We start from the raw sequence: 20,494 nt of genomic DNA, 5'->3' as shown, positions 1-20,494 counted from the left end.
AATTTTGGGGGGATATCAAAGCGGAGCAAACAGCTAATGAATCAGACACAATTACGACATTTAATATCTGGGGAGGTACGTTTTTTAATGCTATGACTATCGCCATAAACTCAGCATAGAATATTGGGGTGAAGTCTGGTAGGCGAATCGAAAGCGACCAGTTGAGTTGTGGACTGAAAATCCCCACACCCGCTCTCTCCTCAAGTTGAGACGCATCAGTCGCTACAGCCACGTATGTATCCAAGCTAGACAGATAGTCGTTCAACAAACCGGTTAGTAGACGTGTAGGTAGCCTTTTCGCATTGTTAGGAAAAATGTTATTAAAGGTTGGGGGAACAGGGAGAGCTTCCCAGGATATCTGCATAACGGACGGAATGTTCATATTAAGAGGTGAAAGTAATGTCTGGGCATACACACATTGAGGGCGGTATTGGTGGGGCCACCACGAGTTAAAAATAAAGCCCGTCGAGCCACCATCAACGACAAATCTCTGCTGAGGGGCGATTCGAAAATCCTAAGCATCGTCAGAGCAGTTAAAAGCTTAAACCGAGATTCTAGTGCAGGCAGCCGGGACTCTAAGTACAGGATGTTATTAGCGGTGTATTTCGGAAGGCCGAGACACAATCTCAGGGCACGTCGCTCTAGTAGTATAAGCGGATTGAGTTTGTACATTGGAGATCCTGAAAAGAGAGCACAGCCAAATTCTAACATAGGGCGCACGTATCCGCGGTAAATGAATATTAAGGTGTCTCTTCTCATCCCAAAATTCCGGTTGCTAATTCGTTCTGTGGCGCGTGGCACCGCTGATAATGATTGGCGCTCATGCTGACGATGGTGTCGCTACAAACTTGATTGGATCTATATTCATGTGTGCCTTAAAAGGGAGAATCTTTGCAGGTAGTTCCGTATGATGAAGTTGTTCTGTGGAAAATAAATTGAAGAAACTCTGGTAAGGGTGCGTCGTATTAGGTTAAGTTAGTGTTATGTCAGTTTAGATTGGGTCTAGCTTATATTAGGTTGGATTTAGGTTAGCGTAGTTTAGGTTTCGTTACGCTAAAATACCCATTTATATATGCGATTCTGATGATGATGATACTTTGATACGTTACCATGACATTAAAGGTGGGCCCTTTGGCCTTCTTTAGACTTATGGGTTGGAAAAAGCAACACTTCATTTGATTCATCGATTGTAGGGTTTAACGCGCCGACGCAACGCAGGCGATGAGCCGCGCCGTAGTGGAGGGCTCCCGATTAATTTTGGCCATTTGGGGATCTTTAACGCGCGCCGAAATCTCGTACACATGGGCGTTCTTGCTTTCGCCTCCATCAGAAGAGCGGCCGAGAATAGAACCCGCGACCTCGTGCTCAGCAGCGCAGCGCCTTAGCCACTCAGCCACCATGGCGGGTAACATTTCATTTAACGACCCGCCAAGCAGCGTCAAATTCATTCCCGTTAGGCCTGACCTCATGCTACCAGATGGCCGCATCTCCCTCCCAAAGCCCGGGCAGAAGGGCGGCTTTCCCATTAGCAATGATGAAACCGTTGCTACATCATGAAATCCAGAAAAGAAGAGTACACGCCTCGAGCGCGGCCTGTAGGGGCGCCACAGAAATCCCCCTAGCGGTGCGTTTCGAAAGCAGCCGCGGGAGTCTGCGTGCCGCTCCCCACTGTCGCCGCTGCTTTTGGGGCACGTTCACGACCGAGATTTACCGTTTGCGGGCGTTTGAAATCCATGTTTATGTGGAGCGGACACTGTGTTCGCAAATGGGGTGCGTTTACGATAGTGTAAATATTTCTGATGCTATGTTAGTGTGGTATATTCGGTCTGTATAAGCGCCAGGTTTGTGTCACAGGCCATGTCGCGGAACCGGGGTATGGTGGAGCCGATTGTAGTTACAGTGCCCTGTATTTACTAGCAGTGTCTCCGTAACCACCGGTTCCTCAGATGTTTATGCTACGGCTGTACAGTACGATGTAAACAGTTTTGTGCACTTACATGATGAGCGGAGCACTCATACCTGACAGCACGCCAGTTACGTTTGCAATATTATACCTCAGATATTGATCACCACCATTTACAAGCCAGTGTGTGTAATTTCGGGAATATTCAACAAAAGTACGATGGACAATGCATAATTATACTCGGGGATCAGCACACGACAGAGTCGTCTTGTCGTGAGGTGAGCGCCCGCAGTAATTCATCTGCTACATGTATCCTCTGCGAGCAGTGCGGAGACGGGCTTAGAATATAATCCGCGTCTGCGACTAAATGCTTCTTTGAAATATCGTCATATGGCACGGGGAGCCTGCAGAATAAAGCAGAAACTGAAATCACCGGGCCTATCACATGTCACGCTCCTCCAACGACACCTTTCATCGCTTGTTGAATTGCCTACCCTGTATACTTCCAAAAATGCGTCCGCCGTACGATGAGCTGTTCGCTCAAGTTGAAAAACAAAAGGAAAGTGAACGCGAGATTTATGTGTGCGATTACTAAAACGTTCATTGCTTGATTACGCTCCGCATTTGTATACAGCGTCCGCGCTGTAAACACCCCCCCCCCCCCAGACACACACACTATGTTTCCAGAAATAGCAGTGCTTAAGTTTCGACGAACGTCTTTAGCATGTCGGTAGCTGCACTGTTTTTTTTTCTCATTTCCTTTAGGGCTATTATGCTTCTTCCGCACTTGCACAGCATTTATTTTTCCGTGCGTTCATTAACTTGCCTTGGTTCTTTCTATAAGGTGTGTGTGGGCACATATTTAACGACGCGCAGGCTTGGAATATACTCAACATTTCCCATGGTTTATATTCTTATAAAAGGCACAAATTATTTTCCGGGATTGGGTAATCACATCCCCGAAACATATTTTTCTGCGACGTATATATTCGAAACGAAGCCGCCATCATTGTCCATGCTGCAAAATGAAGCCAACCTCTCCCTGTGCCAGTATCAGGTCTAAACGAGGCGACAGTAGAATTCATTTGTGCTTGACGTATTTGGAGGTGACATGTAGGTGTGATATGTTGCTACCGTGGCCGACGCCCGGAAGAGCGGCCACGAAGCGCGCAGAACCACGTCCCCGGGTAGCTCTTGCAGGCGATCGCGTACTCTACGAAGACGCAGCTGCTTTTTAAGTGACCTAAACGTACTCTTTGCTATAGACATCACGATAACATGTTTTTTTTAGAGCGCGGAAAGGCGAACAGAAGCAAAAAATTTACACCATCTTCCCGCGGGGGGAACCATGGGGTACATGCGACGCATCGGGGGTTGCCGTTGCGTTATTCAAATCATCGGACGATGACATCGGAGCGCCGGCGGCGGAACGACTGAGCGCAGTGGTGCACTTACCGCGTTTATATGCAGCGGAATGAGAGAGAGCAGCGCATAGCAGCGCATGCGCATATGTTGACCGAGCGCAAGCTGCGCGCTAACGAACAGCTGGCACGGCGACGGGAGCGAGCTGGCCGCGCTGACGTACAGATGGCACTGCGATGAGAGCGGCGGAGCGCACAGCTGCCGCGCCGAGGATGCGGACTACGCCGCGACAACGACGCGGGACAAGGCGAGTTAAAGAGATGCGTCGCATCAAACAGAACCAAAACACTGTACGGGCCCCTATCAGCCACGCAGCGCGAATCCCGTGAACGCGGTGGAGAAGCGGCGGCAGGCGGCGCAGCGTTCGCGAAGCACGAGGCATATAATGTATTTCGCACTAATATTTGAAAAGAGCATTATTGAGGCGAAAGCCTTGGCTTTGCAATTGTACAAGAATCATCTTTGTAGTTGTCCGATTCAAGAACTGGCCGCGCTTTAAGGAGTCAATAAAAAAAAAAACGCCATTTGAGTGCGTTGGAGGTTAGATCTCCGGCAACCACAGTTACTACTCAGTGCGTTACTATTGGTCCATCGACGCATTTTTTATGGCATGGCAGAAAATGGCCATCGATTGACCACGGCAAAGGGGAGGTGAACTGCAGTCGGTTATCAAACAGGACAAGCAGGAAATCCTATAGCGTCACATTGAAGAGCAGGCATTGACAGGCATCGATTGAAACGCGCAAACCATCGCTACTTTGCCGTTGGTGGAAGAAAAGTTAAACGACTGCATGTCCGCGTGGCAAGTGAACATGGCGGCACGTGAATAAATCAGGTTCTTTACCACACCCGGCGGCTAATGACTCTGCGAAAGCAGCGGCGTGTGTTACCGATCTGCCAGTCGGGGCATTTAACGCCAAAATGCAAAAAAAAAACGAAGAAAGAGGCTCAAATACAAAGTAGATAAGATATCACCACCCTTTCAACTTTAAAGATCTTAACAAGACTTGAGTGCCCCTAGAAATTTTACACCCACCAAATGCACGTATCAAGAGCGGAGTAGTGGGAGAAGCGCAGTAATAATCCAAATCATGTACGAAAGTGTCTTATGCATGCCAAGAATAGAACCGGGAGACCTAAATATTAAAACTGATAAACCCAGGAGAGCGGGATTTTCAGGTATAGCCCTTAGTCAGGCTGGAGAAGAAATCAGCCCCTAGAAAATATTTGCCAACCTCTAAATCTTCATATCGCGCTTTAAGAAAATTTATGGTGATGATTATTTGCGTAAACCTGGCAGAACTCAATCAGAGAATTTGTCGGAACTCAACACTAGCACTGCTATGAGCTCCGCAAAATTGACCGTATTCATCTGCACGCGACCCGCTGCCCATGGTACAGCAGAAGAAGAGGAAGAAGCATTAGGACGTCTTCCGACCTTGTTACTTTGCGACCATCCTTCCCATGTCTTTGTGAGCTGCTTGAAAGCGAAAGCGAAGAACTTCTTACTCATTATGGCTTCTGCTGCTCTTTCCCTGTTGCTTCTGTCTGCGGCACTGAGTTTCGCCGGTGAGCCTTCGCTACAAACTGAACCCCAGTCTTCGCCATCAGAGGAGACGAGAGAAGCGTCCGAACTCTCAGACTACGACACATATCGGGCCCAGGAGCGACGCAGAATGCAGATGGAGCAACTACAAGAGCAGCTGCCCGAGGCTGCCGCGTCCTCAGGGAACGCCACCAACGGCGATCCCATGGTTTTACTCCCCAGTCTACAGTTGCCAAAGCCCGGTATGAATGACCGTCGCGAAGATGAAGAAACAACAGCTGCGGCCACCAATACACCCGATCGCCCTCATGGCAGTAAAGCCCGACCGGGATTTTTCCGCCCGCTCGCCGACTTTTTGAACACCAACCAGGTGGGCTGGTTTTGTCTTTTCATGCCCGCCAGGGCACTTGTTAAGCTACAGATGCATTAAAAGGTTGTTAGCCTAGCGGAACAGTAATTTCTGGGGTAACTATGAGCGCAGTTAGAGGTGCCTCAATATGATCCGAGGGCCCTGGAAAGTCAGCGTCATGAATTACACCAAACCCATGCATACGACGATCCCCCTAGGTTGACATAAGACCATCAGGAACGTTTCACTGCCATCTTTGACGAATGCTTCCATATGATAATACCGTGTTGGCTGCTGAGCTCAAGGGCATGGGTTTGATCCCAGCCACGCTGCCTGCTTTTGTGATGGAGCTGGACAGCGAAAGTCCGTGCGTCTACATTTCGGCGCACGTGAAAGGTCCTCGGGTGGTGGAAATTAATCCGGAGCAGTCCACTGCGACAGGCCTCATAGCCCGGGTGTGGCTTCGGTGCGCTAACCATTACAATCAATCGTGATGATTCAGTTTCACGTTTTATGTAGGCTGCTCTTATCGTATCGGCTAATGTACTTTTCAAAGTCCATTTAGCCCTGCTGGCCCTTTACTGCACATACGGAGAACATTATCTACCTTTTACCGTTGCTGGTACTGATACTTGTTGGCATTACTGAGTTTGCACAATCTCGCAAAGGCACAAGAACTCGATGCTGCCCATTGCAAGACAGCCCAGTACCCGACCCGGTTATCTGCTTTAGTTGACAATAGCGAGCAAGAAGATATAAGGGAAGACACTGAGGACCAAAGAAAAAGTAGGACAACCCATTGTAATGAATTTGTGCCTGAATTGTCGCCCGTCATTTTGGGCAGCCTTAGGGTTGACGCATGACCGGGAACATTTGGCTGAAAACGTGCTGATCCGCCCGGATGGGAGCTTTTTGTACGTGGCTTGCTCCAGAGAAGTTTATTTTAGGCAATCAATGTAAACAACAAAAACTGAACGAGACTTCGAGGATGTTCGGACGTAAGCCTTTGAACATCCTGCGATAACACAGAGCGAAGCGCTAAGTGAAAAACGGATGGCAGAGCTTGGATTCTGGAATTTAAATATTGCAGTATTACATTCAAACGGGGATCATCCCCGGAGAAACGTCACTTGTGCCTGTAGGCCTAAAGCGACTTCTTCGTGTCTTAAGTTGGCGGCTGTTCGGAAGACCGTTCTTCAGCAGTGGCGCTCTAGTAGGCAAGATATTGTTTCCTCAGAGATACCCAAAGAAGGACCGCACACCGGCCAACACTACCTCGTGATTTACGCCGTGTTTCAGTTTCTTGGTCAGATATTGGGACGTTGAAGTTGCTGAGTTTCGCTCCGCTGGCTTTATATAACGGGATGAACGCTACCTTGTGCAGCCTTTGTATAGGGCAGCCTGTGCCTTTTTTTAGCCCTTATGATTTGCTAGTCTACTCCAAGCCAGAATTTCAAGGCTTTCTTGTAATGTGGGTACCGCACCCCACCAGAAAAAAACTCCCACCTCCCCTCGCGGGAACCCCTGTTTAGATGCGACGCATAGGCGGAGCGGCGAAGGGACCGCGTTTTATAGCGCGCATAACGTTGAGGGTACTGCGTAAGCCGGTCCCAGTCGATGACGACGTTGGCGTACTTGTAAAGCGGCGTGGACTATAGACGTTTGAGCCAAGCGTGAATGTTGCTTCGCCTGAGAACGGCACACCGGTTATATGCGCAGTGCGCCCGAAGGAGAGGGAACTGCGGAAGAGAGAGTACTGCACATGCGCCGGTCCCAGCGCGTCTGCCGCGTCTATACCGCAACGTGCCGCGGCTATGACGCAACACAATCCAACACAATCCACTTTAATCCCATCCAATCCAAATCCAATCCAAGCCAAGCCAAGCCAAGCCAAGCCAAGCCAATCCAATCTAATCCAAGCCAATCCAATCGAATCCAATCCAATGCCCCTCGCCAGAGAGTGTTCGCTATCGGAGAGGAGAGGGGATGAGCGACGGAAAGCGCAGCTGGCGTGGCGAGGAGAATGGGGGAGGGCTGGACAACGACGACGCCGGAGGGACAAGGCGAGTGAATCAGTTGCTCTGCATCTAATATACAGAACTTCGCGAAAGAAAAATATAAAGCCGTTCCACTCAATGTGAAAGCTTTCGGAAGTGCAGAGCAGTGATTCGCCATAATGGGCTGTACCGCCGTTATCCGCTTACTGCTACTACTCCATTCAAATCAAATTTCCCGCCTTCGCAGTGCTCACGCGCACCCTGCGTGACACTGCGCCAGCGGGAGTTCTGGATTGCATTAGACTGACCTGTCTTGGCTTGGCTTGGCTTAACTTGGCTAGAATTGGATTTGGATTGGACTGGATTGGATTGGATTCGATTTGGATTGGATTTGGATTGGATGATAAGCAGCAGTAAGCATGATAATCAGCTAATCCTAGACAACCAGGAAAGCTAAGAATAACCAGCTGAACCTGAGCTCACGCTACGCATATCCTGGCATAGCCGTTTGGCTTTCGAAGCTTCTGGGTTACGCCGCCGCGAAGGGACCGTGACAGGCTGCATCGTAACGCCGTGGCGATATGCTTGGTTCCAGCGAGCGAGGTAGGACGACAAGGCGAGCGCCTAAAGTGTTCCGCATTTTAAAACATCGTAATAACAACCAATTACACAACATTTACACTTCAGCTGCACCTCCTAAATACAAACGCGCCGCTTCTGTATATTGCCTCAGCAGAGAAGGCGTGCGATTGTTTACGTTGATTTTTTATTCACGTTATAAGGCAAGTGTGGAGAGGCCACTATTATCAAGGCTGGCTGGTCTACCTGAGCCTCTTGACGAACACTAAACTCGTAAATAATCGTGGTGCAGAGCAAGTGTACGAATTGCCCAATTAAACGTATTACTGCCCCATACATTAGTATTATTGGCAGGCAAACGGGGATAAATTGCGCTCAAGGTTATTTATTAGATGCGGAGCAGCTTATGGTGGCGCCTGTTCCCTCCGCCGTTGTGCGGTCGCCGTCGTGCGGCGGCCACACCCCCACTGCGCATGCGCTACCTCCTCGCTATCCCCTCCTCTCCTTTACTGATCTCCACTCCTCTCCGGCATTCCTCCTCTCCTCTCCGAAACTCCTCTTCGGTATTGCGCAACGAATGGCAACATCTGCGGCTCCACGCGCGATAATGCGAAGCAGCGGTTAGAGGCGCGACGGTAGCCGCTGCATACTCCGCTGGGGACGCCACTGTAGCTCCGCGGTATATATGACGCGCGCGCGCGCGCTTCGCTTCCCGCATTCTCCTTCCACAACGCCGCGATCGAACTGAAAACTAATGGGAACTGGAGTCGAACCCATGGTGGCTTCGCATACTACTGAGGGTTCCCCTACGGGTAGATGGTGAAATTTTTTTTGAAGAAACTGCGATCCTGGTACAAAACCGTAGCGGCGGGGTTTAACTTTGTGACCAGTACATACAATGACACACAGTATCACATAACGGAATAGTCCACGGCAGGTAAGTAACAATAATCAAAGCAAGCGCGCTTCAAATTCGAGAAATGCGTTTCGCGCAACAGAGTCACTCTCAAGTTCATTTCAAACTTGGAGTTAACTTAGAAAGTTTATTAGAAACTTGGAAGATGGTAGGCAAACAGGAGATAAATGGTACGTCCAGAAGGAGAATATTTTATCAGTAATTTTGTGAAACAAGTTTGTTATCATGTGCGGATGTTCTTTTCTTGTGGCATAACCTGAACAATGTAATGAAATATTTGGTCCGTCTACCTGGTAGTGACCATTAACTAACTGAACAGAAATTTTGCGCGTTACTTGCACTGGAGATTTTTGGCTGTCATGACTAGCCTTGTATAACTGCTGCGGGAACTCGTAATAATAAGCACTGCGTGACACGACTGCCCGTGCACGCAGGTGGTGTTCTACATCGCCATCTCGTGCGTGCTGACGGGCACGGTGCTCCTGTTCACAGTCATCATGGTGTACGGCAGAGGCGATCGGAACTCGCCCAACGGAGGAAGCGGCGCGGGTGCAGGAAGGGGGCGATACGAGTCGATCCCCCTGCTCCACAGGCAGTCTCTCCTGGCCGCCAGCCCGGAGTCCAACGAGGGCGACAGTGGTGACGAGGAGATTTACACTGCCGATGCGACGCGCCGGGCAAGATGCAGTCCTCATCTCTCGATCGCAACCTTGTCCGAGGTCGGCATCGAGACGGATTCGCCCAGGCCTGACAATGCGTGCTTCAGGCGTAAGCTCGAAGTTGTAAAAATGTGCAGCTTCAACATTAGTTGTTGGTATGGGAACCCACATGTGTGTACGTTCGAATCGTGAAGTTCGAAGCCGTCCAGAAATTAGAGCAGTTATGTCAGTGCAGTGCTAGTAGCACGCAATATGTATATCTATATATATATATATATATATATATATATATATATATATATATATATATATATATATATATATATATATATATATATATATATATATATATATATATATATATATAAAATCTACAGAAAGATAAAACTTAAAACTTAGAAAGCGCGCAGAAATAGTATAAGTAAAGAGTCGGATACACAGCAAGAATAATAACAAGCAAGGTTTACTTACGTAGCGGCAATGGGACTTGCCTTCATCAGAGTACAGTTACATGATTTTGCCTTCGTCAGACCCTGACGAAGGCAAGTCTCTTTGCTGAAACGTTGGCGACAATCGTGGTTTCTACCTTGTTGGAAGTATTCTTTTCTTGTGTTCTCTACCATCTTCAAAGTTTTTTTGCTCCCTATATACAGGGTGATCAAAGTTCAGTCGACAGGTGTTTTTTAAAAATAGGGGCTTAGATTTACCCGAAGACCACCTCTACAGTCAGGTTATGCGCCCAAGGGGACACATAATTAGGAGGTAATTATTGACGTAGGTGGCATAATTAACTAAAATTGATTATTTACTTTTTAGTGGCTGCAGTAACCAGGCATGTTTGTATTGGAAAGTAAGACGCAATCGTGTTTCTACGCAGTTTCAATTGGCAGAATTCTTCTAGCGCATCCGCAGTCCGAGATATCAAACGGCAAAGTTTAATTGCCTTTTGCATGATTACGCATGCTAGAAGTCAAGACCGGCGCATAGCTCCTCCCTTCTGTTCTGCATTTCGATAGCGGATCGGAGTACTGCAGATTGCGATAACGCCAGCCAAGAATGAATGATTGCCATATATTATATTTTAGTGTTCCTCCACCCTTTTGTCGAGCTAAACACCGTACACAGCAGGCACGTCACAGAAGGGAGGAGCTTTTCTCCGGTGCAGACCGTCTTGCATGCGTAATCATGCGACCGGCAATTAAACTTCGCCGTTTGATATCTCTGACTACGGTCGCTAGAATTCTGCCAATTGAAACTGCGCAGAAACATGATTGCGTCTAACTTTATAATACAAACATATCTGGTTACTGTAACCACTAAAAACTTAATTAACCAATGTTATGCAATTAAGCCTGCGAAATCCATAATTACCTCCTATTTATGTCCCCCTTGGCGCATAACCTCTCGGTAGCGGTCGTGTGCGCGTAAATCTAAGCGCCTATTTTTAAAAAAAACCTGTCGACTTAACTTTGATGACCCTGTAAATATATATATATATATATATATATATATATATATATATATATAAGGTTAGTAGCGACAGAGACAAACGAGAAAGACGTAGAAAATAGAAATAAGTTTCTGACGTTTCAGGGAGAGGACTCCCTTTCTTCAGAGTACAAAATAAGTTCATTTCAGAGTTATATATATACAGAAAATGTAGCAAGGGCGAGGGCAAGGTAAGAGGAGGGAGAGTTTGTACAAATGGATCATGGTTGGTGGGTAGCAAAAGAATGAAGAGAGAGCGGGAAAATAAATTATAAAAAGGATAATAAGAACACACAGTCACGCGGCACGAACATGGGAAAAAAGAGAGAGAGAGAGAGAGAAGAACGAATCACAGAGAAACACGTGCATGGGCATATCTTGTTTTGACCCTCTTTCACCCCCGTTGCCCCGGGGGAGGGGAAAATTACGTTATTTATTTTTTATTTTTTAATTATTTATTTTTTCTCTGTGATTGGTTCTTCTCTATCTCTCTCTCTCTCTCTCTCTTTTTCCCATGTTCATGCCGCGTGACTGCGTGTTCTTATTATCCTTTTTATAATTTATTTTCCCGCTCTCTCTTTATTCTTTTGCTACCCACCAACCCTGATCCATTTGTACAAACTCTCCGTCCTCTTACCTTGCCCTCGCCCTTGCTACATTTTCTGTATATATATTACTCTGAAATGAACTTATTTTGTACACTCTGAAGAAAGGGAGTCCTCTCCCTGAAACGTCAGTAAACGTATTTCTAATTTCTACGTCTTTCTCGTTTGTCTCTGTCTCTACTAACCTTATTTTTTTCGCGCTGTGTGTGAGTTTTTATCTTTTCAAACTATATATATATGCAGGGTGATCAAAGTTAAGTGGACAGGTAGTTTTAAATTTAGACGCTTAGATGTACCTGAAGACCACCGCTACAGTGAGGTTATGCGCCAAGGGGGACACACAATGAGGTGATAACTGTTTATGTTGGTGGCTTAATTAACGGAAATTGATTAATTAACTTTTAAGCAGCTGCAGTAAGCAGGCATGTTTGCATTGAAAAGTTAGAGGCAATCGTGTTTCCACGCACTTCTATTTGGCAGAATTCTTCTGGCGCATCTGTACTGCGAGATATCGAACTGCGAAGTTTAATTGCCGTTCGTATGATTACGCATGCAAGCGAGTAAAGACCGGCGCAAAGCTCCTCCCTTTTGTGACGCGCCTGCTGTGTACGGTGTTTAATTCGACAACGGGGTGGAGGCACAGGAAAAAATGATAGCTGGCACCCTTTCAGTATTGGCTGGCGTTATCGCAATCTGCCGTAGTCGAAACCGCTGTCGAAACAGAACAAAGGGGAGGAGCTTTGCGCTGGTCGCCACTGTCAAGCATGCGTAATCATGCGAACGGCATATAAACTTCGCAGTTCGATATCTCGGAGTAGGGATGCGCTAGAAGAATTCTGCCAAATAAAACTGTACGAAAATACGATTGCCTCTAACTTCTCAATACAAACATGCCTGATTACTGCTGCCAATAAAATGTTAATTATTCAATTTTGGTTAATTAATCCACCGACATCAATAATTAGCCCCTCATTCTGATTCCCCCTGGGCGCACAACCTCACTGTAGAAGTGGTCTTCACGTACAATAACGCCTAATTGCCTAATTTTAAAAAAAACCTGTCGACTTAACTTTGATCACCCTGTATATATATATATATATATATATATATATATATATATATATATATATATATATATATATATATATATATATATATATATATATATATATATATATATATATATATATATATATATATATATATATATATATATATATATATATATATATACTGAACGGGGATTTACTGCCGAAAATCTTTCTGAAGGCGAGAGGTCAGGAATCGCGGACCAGGGAAGCAGACACGAGCCGAGCGAAGCAGAACGAGTGAACCCCGTCGTTCTAGGTGATGGCGATCAGGATTTTCGACAGTCTTTTTGCTGATGATGACGCTGCTCGCAGTGGTCAACATGACCCATTATGGGTAATGACGCCTCCGATGCTTTTGCGGAGCATAGCTAATATTCTTCACTACAATTACCCCCCGGAAAAGAGGGTAGCCATCCTGGCGACTCAAGGTGATGGCGAGACGAGCGGGTCATAATAATGCTTGAGACGAGCAACATGCACTGTCACGTCCACGGCGTCGGAGATCCTGGGAAGGTGGTAGCGGCTCGACGACGTAGTTCACCGGGGAAGTGCGTTCAACAACACGGTACGGCCCCTGGTAGTTCGACAGGAATTTCGAGCACAGGCCAAGAGTCCTGGTGGGTACCCAGAGCCACACGAGAGAACCGGGAACGAAGTCGGGTGCGGGCTCGCCAGTCGTGATGGACTTTTGTCGCTCCTGTTCTTCAGTGGTGAAAGAATGGGCAAGCTGGCGGCATTCTTCGGCGTGTTTGGCAGCCTCAGAAATCGGCGTGCACTCGGATACATCAGGATGGTAGGGAAGGATGGTGTCCAGCATGCACGATGGCTCCCGCCCATATAGGAGGAAAAAGCGGAGAAAAACCCGTCGGCGCTTGTATGGCGGTGTTGTTGGCGTACGTCACGTAAGGGAGTACAAGGTCCCAGTTGCCATGGTCACAGGCAACGTACTTGGACAACATATCCCCGAGGGTACGGTTGAAGCGCTCCGTGAGGCCATTCGTTTGCGGATGGTAGGCAGTGCTCGTTCGATGGATGACGCTGCATGCCTTAAGAAGTTCCGCGACGACGTCAGACAGAAAGACGCGGCCCCTGTCGCTGAGCAGCTCCTGAGGCGCACCGTGACGGAGTATAAAACGCCGCAGGAGAAACGAGGCGACGTCCCGTGCGGTACCAGCTGGTACAGCGGCGGTCTCAGCATAGCTCGTCAAGTGGTCGATGGCAATTATAGCCCAGCGGTTGCGGGCGGTTGTGCATGGTAACGGTCCGTACAAATCAATGCCCACACGGTCAAATGGTTTCACTGGGCAAGGCAGCGGCTGTAACGGACCACAGAGGTGAGGTTCCGGCGAGTTTCGGCGTTGGCAATCTTGGCAGGATCGAATGTATTTTCGCACGAAGTTGTACATCCCGCGCCAGAAGTAATGAAGACGCAAACGTTCATAGGTTTTGAGTAGGCCGAAATGACCACATGTGGGATCAGAGTGGAATAAGGCACAAACATCGGACCGCAAATGCCGTGGAATCACGAGCAACCATTTGCGGCCATCCAGGTAGTAGTTGCGTCGATAAAGCAGCTGATCGCGTACTGCAAAGTGAGATGCTTGCCTACGGAGAGCGCGTGTCGTTACGGCTTGGGAAGGATTGGTGAGCGAGGTGAGAAGGGCAACAATCCATGGGTCCTTCCGTTGCTCAGCTGCCATGTCAGTCACAGCAAGGGAAGCCAGGTCACCCGGAGTGTCCGATAGATTAGCAGGTACGGGTGAACGGGAGGGAGCGTCGGCGTCCGAATGCTTCTTACCAGACGTGTATTTCACTCGTATATCATATTATTGGAGGCGAAGCGCCCATCGCCCCAGACGACCTGCCGGATCTTTCAAAGAAGACAGCCAACAGAGGACGGGGTGGTCGGTGACCACATCAAATGGGCGGCCGTACAGATATGGTCGAAATTTAGCAAGCGCCCAGATGATGACCAAGCACTCCTGCTCGGTAACTGTATAATTGGATTCTGGCTTCGTTAGGGTAAGGCTGGTATAGGCGACGACATATTCGTCGAAACCTTGTTTACGTTGGCCAAGCACAGCCCCAAAGCCAACTCCGCTGGCGTCAGTATGAAGTTCGGTGGGCGCTGTAGGGTCGAAGTGTCAAAGTATGGGTGGCGATGTAAGGAGACAGCGCAAAGTATGGAACGCGTGGTCGCAGGCCGGAGACCAGGCAGGCAAGTCACGGGCACTACCGCGGAGCTTTGTCAATGGCTCAATGATGGAAGCAAAGTTGCGAATGAAGCGCCGGAAGTACGAGCAAAGCCCTATGAAGCTCCGAAGGGATTTTATGTTGTTTGGCTTCGGGAATTAGGCGACAGCGCGAAGCTTGGCTGGGTCGGGGAGCACGCCGTCCTTGGAGACAACGTGACCCAAGATGGTAAGTTTCGTGGCGGAAAAACGACACTTTTTCAGGTTAAGTTGGAGCCCAGCTCGTGGAAGGCATGTTAAAACTTGCTCCAAACGGTGACGGTGCGTCTGAAAATCGGCGGAAAAGATGACAATGTCGTCTAGATAGCAAAGACAGATCTTCCACTTGAGGCCACGCAAAACATTGTCCACCATGCGTTCAGATGTTGCAGGGGCGTTGCATAGCCCGGACGGCATGACATTAAATTCGTACAACCCATCAGGTGTGACAAATGCTGTTTTCGGGCGATCACCGTCTGCCATAGGAACCTGCCAATACCCGGACCTTAAATCAAGTGACGAGAAAAATTCTGCCCCCCCCCCCCTGCAAGCTGTCCAAAGCATCATCTATGCGAGGGAGAGGATAGACGTCCCTGTGCGTGATTTTGTTGAGGCGGCGATAGTCTACACAAAATCGAATAGAGTCATCTTTTTTTCGGAAGAGAACGACAGGAGATGCCCAGGGACTGCTTGAGGGTCGAACAACGCCACGCTGGAGCATGTCATCGACGTGTTGCTCGATGGTGCGACGCTCGACTGGGGAGACGCGTTACGGCCGTTGCCGAAGGGGAGCCTGGCTTCCAGTGTCGACCAGAGCTAATGTACGAATGCCTTCAACAATAACATCGATGACATTGGTAGGGGACGGAAGGGGATGAGGCCTTGGACTTTTCGACGTCGACGCAGTTCGTGCCTCAGGAACTGCGGCGACTAGTTTTCCGTATCTCCGGGACCAGGACGGCGCCGCATCGGGGAGAGCGAGCGACGGCGTGGTGACGGCGAACGCTGGTCGGAAAGGTGGCGCGGTTCGAAGAGGAGGTCGGGAACGACGAGCGTGGCGTCACATGGACTTGAGGCGACTGAGGGAAGTCTGCAGGCGCAGAGTTCCAGGTTGACGGCGAACAACGACGAGAATAGCGTGCAACGTGCCCAGGCATCCTGCACGCAAAGCAGATAGGGCGATTGTCCGGTGTACGCCATACACTCCGGGGTTGCGGCACGAACTGAGGTTGAGGAAGCACCGAGGGCGGAACCCGAGGTCGAAATGGGAATGTCGGCTGGAACGTGATGGCAGGCTGCTGCAATGGTCTGGCGACGAATTCGGCATAAGTGACTGGCGCAGCTACTGGCACGTACTGCGGAGGCGGCGGCGGAAGTGCTTCAGCAATTTGACCCCGGATGACATCTCTGAGGGCAGCCTCTAGCGTCGACACCGACGTCGTCGTGGAGGGTAGGAGGGACAGCTGGCGCGCCACTTCCTCACGCACGAAGTCTTGAATTTGCGTAAGGAATGCGGAATCGGCGGAAATCGCTGCCAAACTCAACCCAGAGCCATCCCGTGCAAGAGATTTTCGAATGAGGGCCCATTGCTTCCGCAGCTCATCAAAGCTTAATCAGAGCTTGACGACATCGGCAACCGTGCTCAAGTCCTTGGACAAAAGCATTTTGGAGGCGTCGTCATCTATGCCTTTTAAAATATGCTTGACTTTATCAGCTTCCGCCATAGATGGGTCGACGCGCTTACATAGGGCCACGACGTCTTCAATATAGCTAATAAAGTTCTCGCCAGCCTGCTGTGCTCGAACACGCAGACGCTGCTCCGCTTCAAGCTGGCGCACCGCTGAACGGCCAAAGGCCGCAAAGAACTTTACCTTGAACTCAGACCACGTCCGGCAGTCGCGCTGGTTGTTCCCATACCATAACTCGCAACGGCGCCCTTCCGAGAGAAGCCGACGTTATTCCGTTTCATGGCGTCGTGCCATCGGTTATGAGTGCTTATGCGTTCATACATGGACAGCCAATCCTCGGCGTCGTTATTATCGGTTCCGTTGAAGAATGGAGGTTCTCGCTGCATAGCACCGTAGAACATCACCGTCGGCGATGAGGGCGTAGCACTCTGGTTCGGTTGGTTGTTCATGGCCGAGGGTAACTTCCGGCTCCGGAGTTCCAGGATTAAGGCGTTACCCCGGCTCCTCACCACTTGAAAGGTGATTTACTGATAAAGATCTTTCTGAAGGCGAGAGGTCAGGAATCGCAGACCAGGGAAGCATACACGAGCCGAGCGAAGCAGTCCGAGTAAACCCCGTCGTTCTAGGTGATGGCAATCAGGATTTATGACAGTCTTTTTGCTGATGATGACGCTGCTCGCACTGGTCAACATGACCGATTATGGGTAACGACGCCTCCGATGCTTTTGCGGAGCATAGCTAATATTCTTCACTACAATATATATATATAGTCTGGAAACATAAGTCACACAGAGCGCGAAAAAATAAGGTACGTAGACACAGAAACACACGAGAAAGAAATTAAAAATTAAAATAAAAGTTTACTGACGTTTCAGGAAGTGGACTTCCTTTCTTCAGAATACAGAATAAGTTGCTTTGAGGGTTATATACATATATACAGAAAATGCAGCAAGGGCGAGGGCAGGGCTAGAGACGGGAGAGTTTGTACAATGGGATCGTGGTTGGTTGGCAGCAAAAGAATGAGAAAAGTGAAATAGAGAGGGGAAAAATAAATAAAAAAAATATAAAAGGGATAACAAGAACCAGCAGTCACGCAGTATGAGCATGAGAAAAAGGAGCCAAACAAAAAAAGAAACAAGGAGGAAAAAATAAGAAGGTAATTCCCCCCCTCGCCCGTGGCAACATGTGTGAAAGGGGTCAAAACGAGATATGCCCATGCACGTGTTTGACATCGGCAAAAAAATCGGTCACGCGGAACGAAGAAGGTCCAAAGAAGATATGCTCATGCATACAAAGCGCGAACATCTGCCCATACACACCCGTTCTAAGAATCAGGGTCAGGTGATTGAGACATGAGACAGTTGGCTTCTGTTGGTGGGATGCAAGGGTCGCGCCCAAAAGCAGTAGGACAGGCAGTTTCGCCAGGAAATGAGTGTACATTAGTATACAAAGAGCAGAAAAAAAAGACACAGTCAAACAAGTCCTGAAAAGAAAGAAAACATGAGGCAGGTGCACGCGTATAACGCGGCGCCGGGCGGTATGCTTCTGGCCGGCGCATGGTACCAGTTCGGGGAACGGCGAGGCGGTCAGGAACGAATATTACAAAACTGCAATAAAAAAAAGAAAGGGGAGAGAAAAGCAATCACAGACGCTCGCATGCACATATCGATTACAAGGTGATAGTGTCAAAGCTAACAACGGTACCGCAGCCTTTTACCCAGAACATATAGTCCAGACTTGCTTGTCAAATTTGGTTTAGTGAAGCCATTGTGCTAAAAAACGCGGTTCTAGCACGAAACTATAACCATCTACGGGGGGTCGCCAACTGATGGGAGAAAATTATCGAGGGAAAGAAATGAACAGGCCTAGCCGAGAAATGCAGCCGAAATAATATATATATATATATATATATATATATATATATATATATATATATATATATATATATATATATATATATATATATATATATATATATATATATATATATATATATATATATATATATATATATATATATATTTACAAGTAAACAGTCGGATACACAGCAAGAACAATAACAAAGAAGGTTTACTCACGTAGTGGCAACGAGACTTGACTTCATCAGAGCTGCCACAAACATTTGGAACGCATTTATTATATAGCTTTGCGGAAAACTGTGAGAAGCAGAAAACATGTCTCGGCAAGAGAGTGTATGCATACAGTTGAGCTATGCCCGTGGTACAACAAGAACAAAAAAAGAAAGAAAGAAAGCGAAAGGGTCTAAATTAACAAGGCAGCTCTCAAGATTGCACGACTACGTGGCAACGCACCTGGTGTGTGTTGCGGATTTAGCAAGTAAGAGGAAGAGGACAAAGGCGGCTAACCGCTAGAGAGAAAGAAGCGAAGAAATTCTGTTCTGCACAGCCAAGGACTCGCGTCCGCTGGGCTGCAAGTTCAGTCAGTGCGGAAGCGGGGACAATCGCGGTTTCAAAAAGGAGAGAAAAGTACACAATAAAGTATTCGGTAAGTTGGGAGACGGGTTCGGAGCGATTCATATAGCAATAAGGAAGACTGCATTTTGTGTGCGCCCTCCACGGAGCGGATGCAAATAGATACGGTGCACAACAGAGCATTGCACAAGGAGCTAGTCACGGAACAGGATTTAGGGGAGCGATGCCTGTGGCCTACACCCGCGTGCACCGGGGAAGTGCGCGTGCAGTTCAGGACAATGTTTCTTCAAAAGAAAAGTGAAATGTATGCAAAGGGGTAATCACTGGAACGGGAGTCAGGTGTGGTGCGATGCAAACGGGCAAAAAAAAGAGATCGCAATTAATGTGCGCTCTCCGGTGTTGATGGCAGAAAAATAGATAGGGTAAAGAAATCACAAGGAGTTAAATGTTGGAAAGGGTTAGGGGGAACGCGGCATCCTTTCGAAGGAGAAATCACATGGTCGAGCCAGATTTGGCTAACAAGCTGCTGTACTTGGTGATAACACGCGAATGAGGTACTGTACAATGAAAGAGTGAAACTGCTTTGTGATGGAATAAAGTTTTTGCGAATTCTGATGGGAAACTCGAGGATAAAATTAATGAACAGCGTGATACAATTAATGAGGTCGCCAATTTTAATCCAGGGATAAGAAGGTTAGTTTTCCGTAACTTTCATTCATACCAAGTGTCGCTGACCGAAGCTTATAAATGAGATGAGCTTCCCCAACCTAGCGGCCGCGGTGGGTTTCAAAAGCGGATTCCAAAATTGTTGCTTTAAGATGTCCGAATGCATGACCGGGACCGTTTAGATGTCTTGACAGAGGCAAATAAGGACAACTTATTGTATGAGAGCAGTGAATGTTGTACCGTATTCAAAAAAGCGTTGGTTTGGCCTATATATTGTTGCTTACAAATGGTGCACTCTATAGAAGGTATACGATATCAGCGGTGTCGAAAGCTGTCCACGACATAGTTAGGAAACCTGCCGATAAGGGAGGTGCCATTGTGGCTTTTGACAAAACCGACTATGATAACGAGGCGAATAAGAAACTATCGGTATCGACGTTCTGCAAAGCACTTACCAATGATCCTACTCAAGACTGTGCTCAAAAAACATACTTCGCATTTAGGAAATCTAAATTTATGCTTTACTGCTGTTTCTTCGTATTTAGAGTCGACCCAAGCAGCCGTCCCCAAAGTGAAGCCAGTGGCAAAGCGGGTAAGTGGTGCCCTTTAGGAAACCCTCCTTAACTATGGGGCTAAATTTGCATGGGGGAACGTGAAATTTGCTATTTCGACCTGCGTGCGTCTCCCGTTTCCGCTCCCCACCAACGGGAGCAATTAACGTAGGTAAAACATGCTCGCAAAAATGTTATTTACGTCATTGCATCGTTCAGCAGTATTTACGTGTCGTCGTTGCAGTCCAGGCTTTAATCGATATGTAACATGTGTCGATTTCCCCTTCTGTCCGGCTGTCGTGGTTCAGTCGCAATGCCGCCAGGCTGAATCCAACAGCAACAGGGTAAGTTTGAACCACGTAGTAAGAACA

General features: G+C 47.9%; 1 protein-coding gene across 1 annotated transcript in view; it reads left to right on the top strand.

Annotated features, from left to right (window-relative positions):
- The first annotated feature begins 5,001 nt into the window (after positions 1–5,001).
- LOC144180223 (uncharacterized) overlaps positions 5,002–20,494 on the top strand; it is a 47,905-nt gene continuing 32,412 nt past the window's right edge. Inside the window, exons 1-2 of the mRNA XM_077708603.1 lie at positions 5,002–5,241; positions 9,147–9,389. Coding sequence (XP_077564729.1) covers positions 5,002–5,241; positions 9,147–9,389 — 483 coding nt within the window. The remainder of the gene's footprint in view (positions 5,242–9,146; positions 9,390–20,494) is intronic.

The sequence above is a fragment of the Haemaphysalis longicornis genome, unplaced genomic scaffold, assembly GCF_048455015.1.
Source record: "Haemaphysalis longicornis isolate Haplotype H1 unplaced genomic scaffold, Haemaphysalis longicornis Haplotype H1 scaffold_4, whole genome shotgun sequence".
In the NCBI taxonomy this organism is placed as follows: Eukaryota; Metazoa; Arthropoda; class Arachnida; order Ixodida; family Ixodidae; genus Haemaphysalis; species Haemaphysalis longicornis.
Note: the sequence above shows the minus strand (reverse complement) of the source record. Positions and strands in the feature narration are given on the sequence as shown.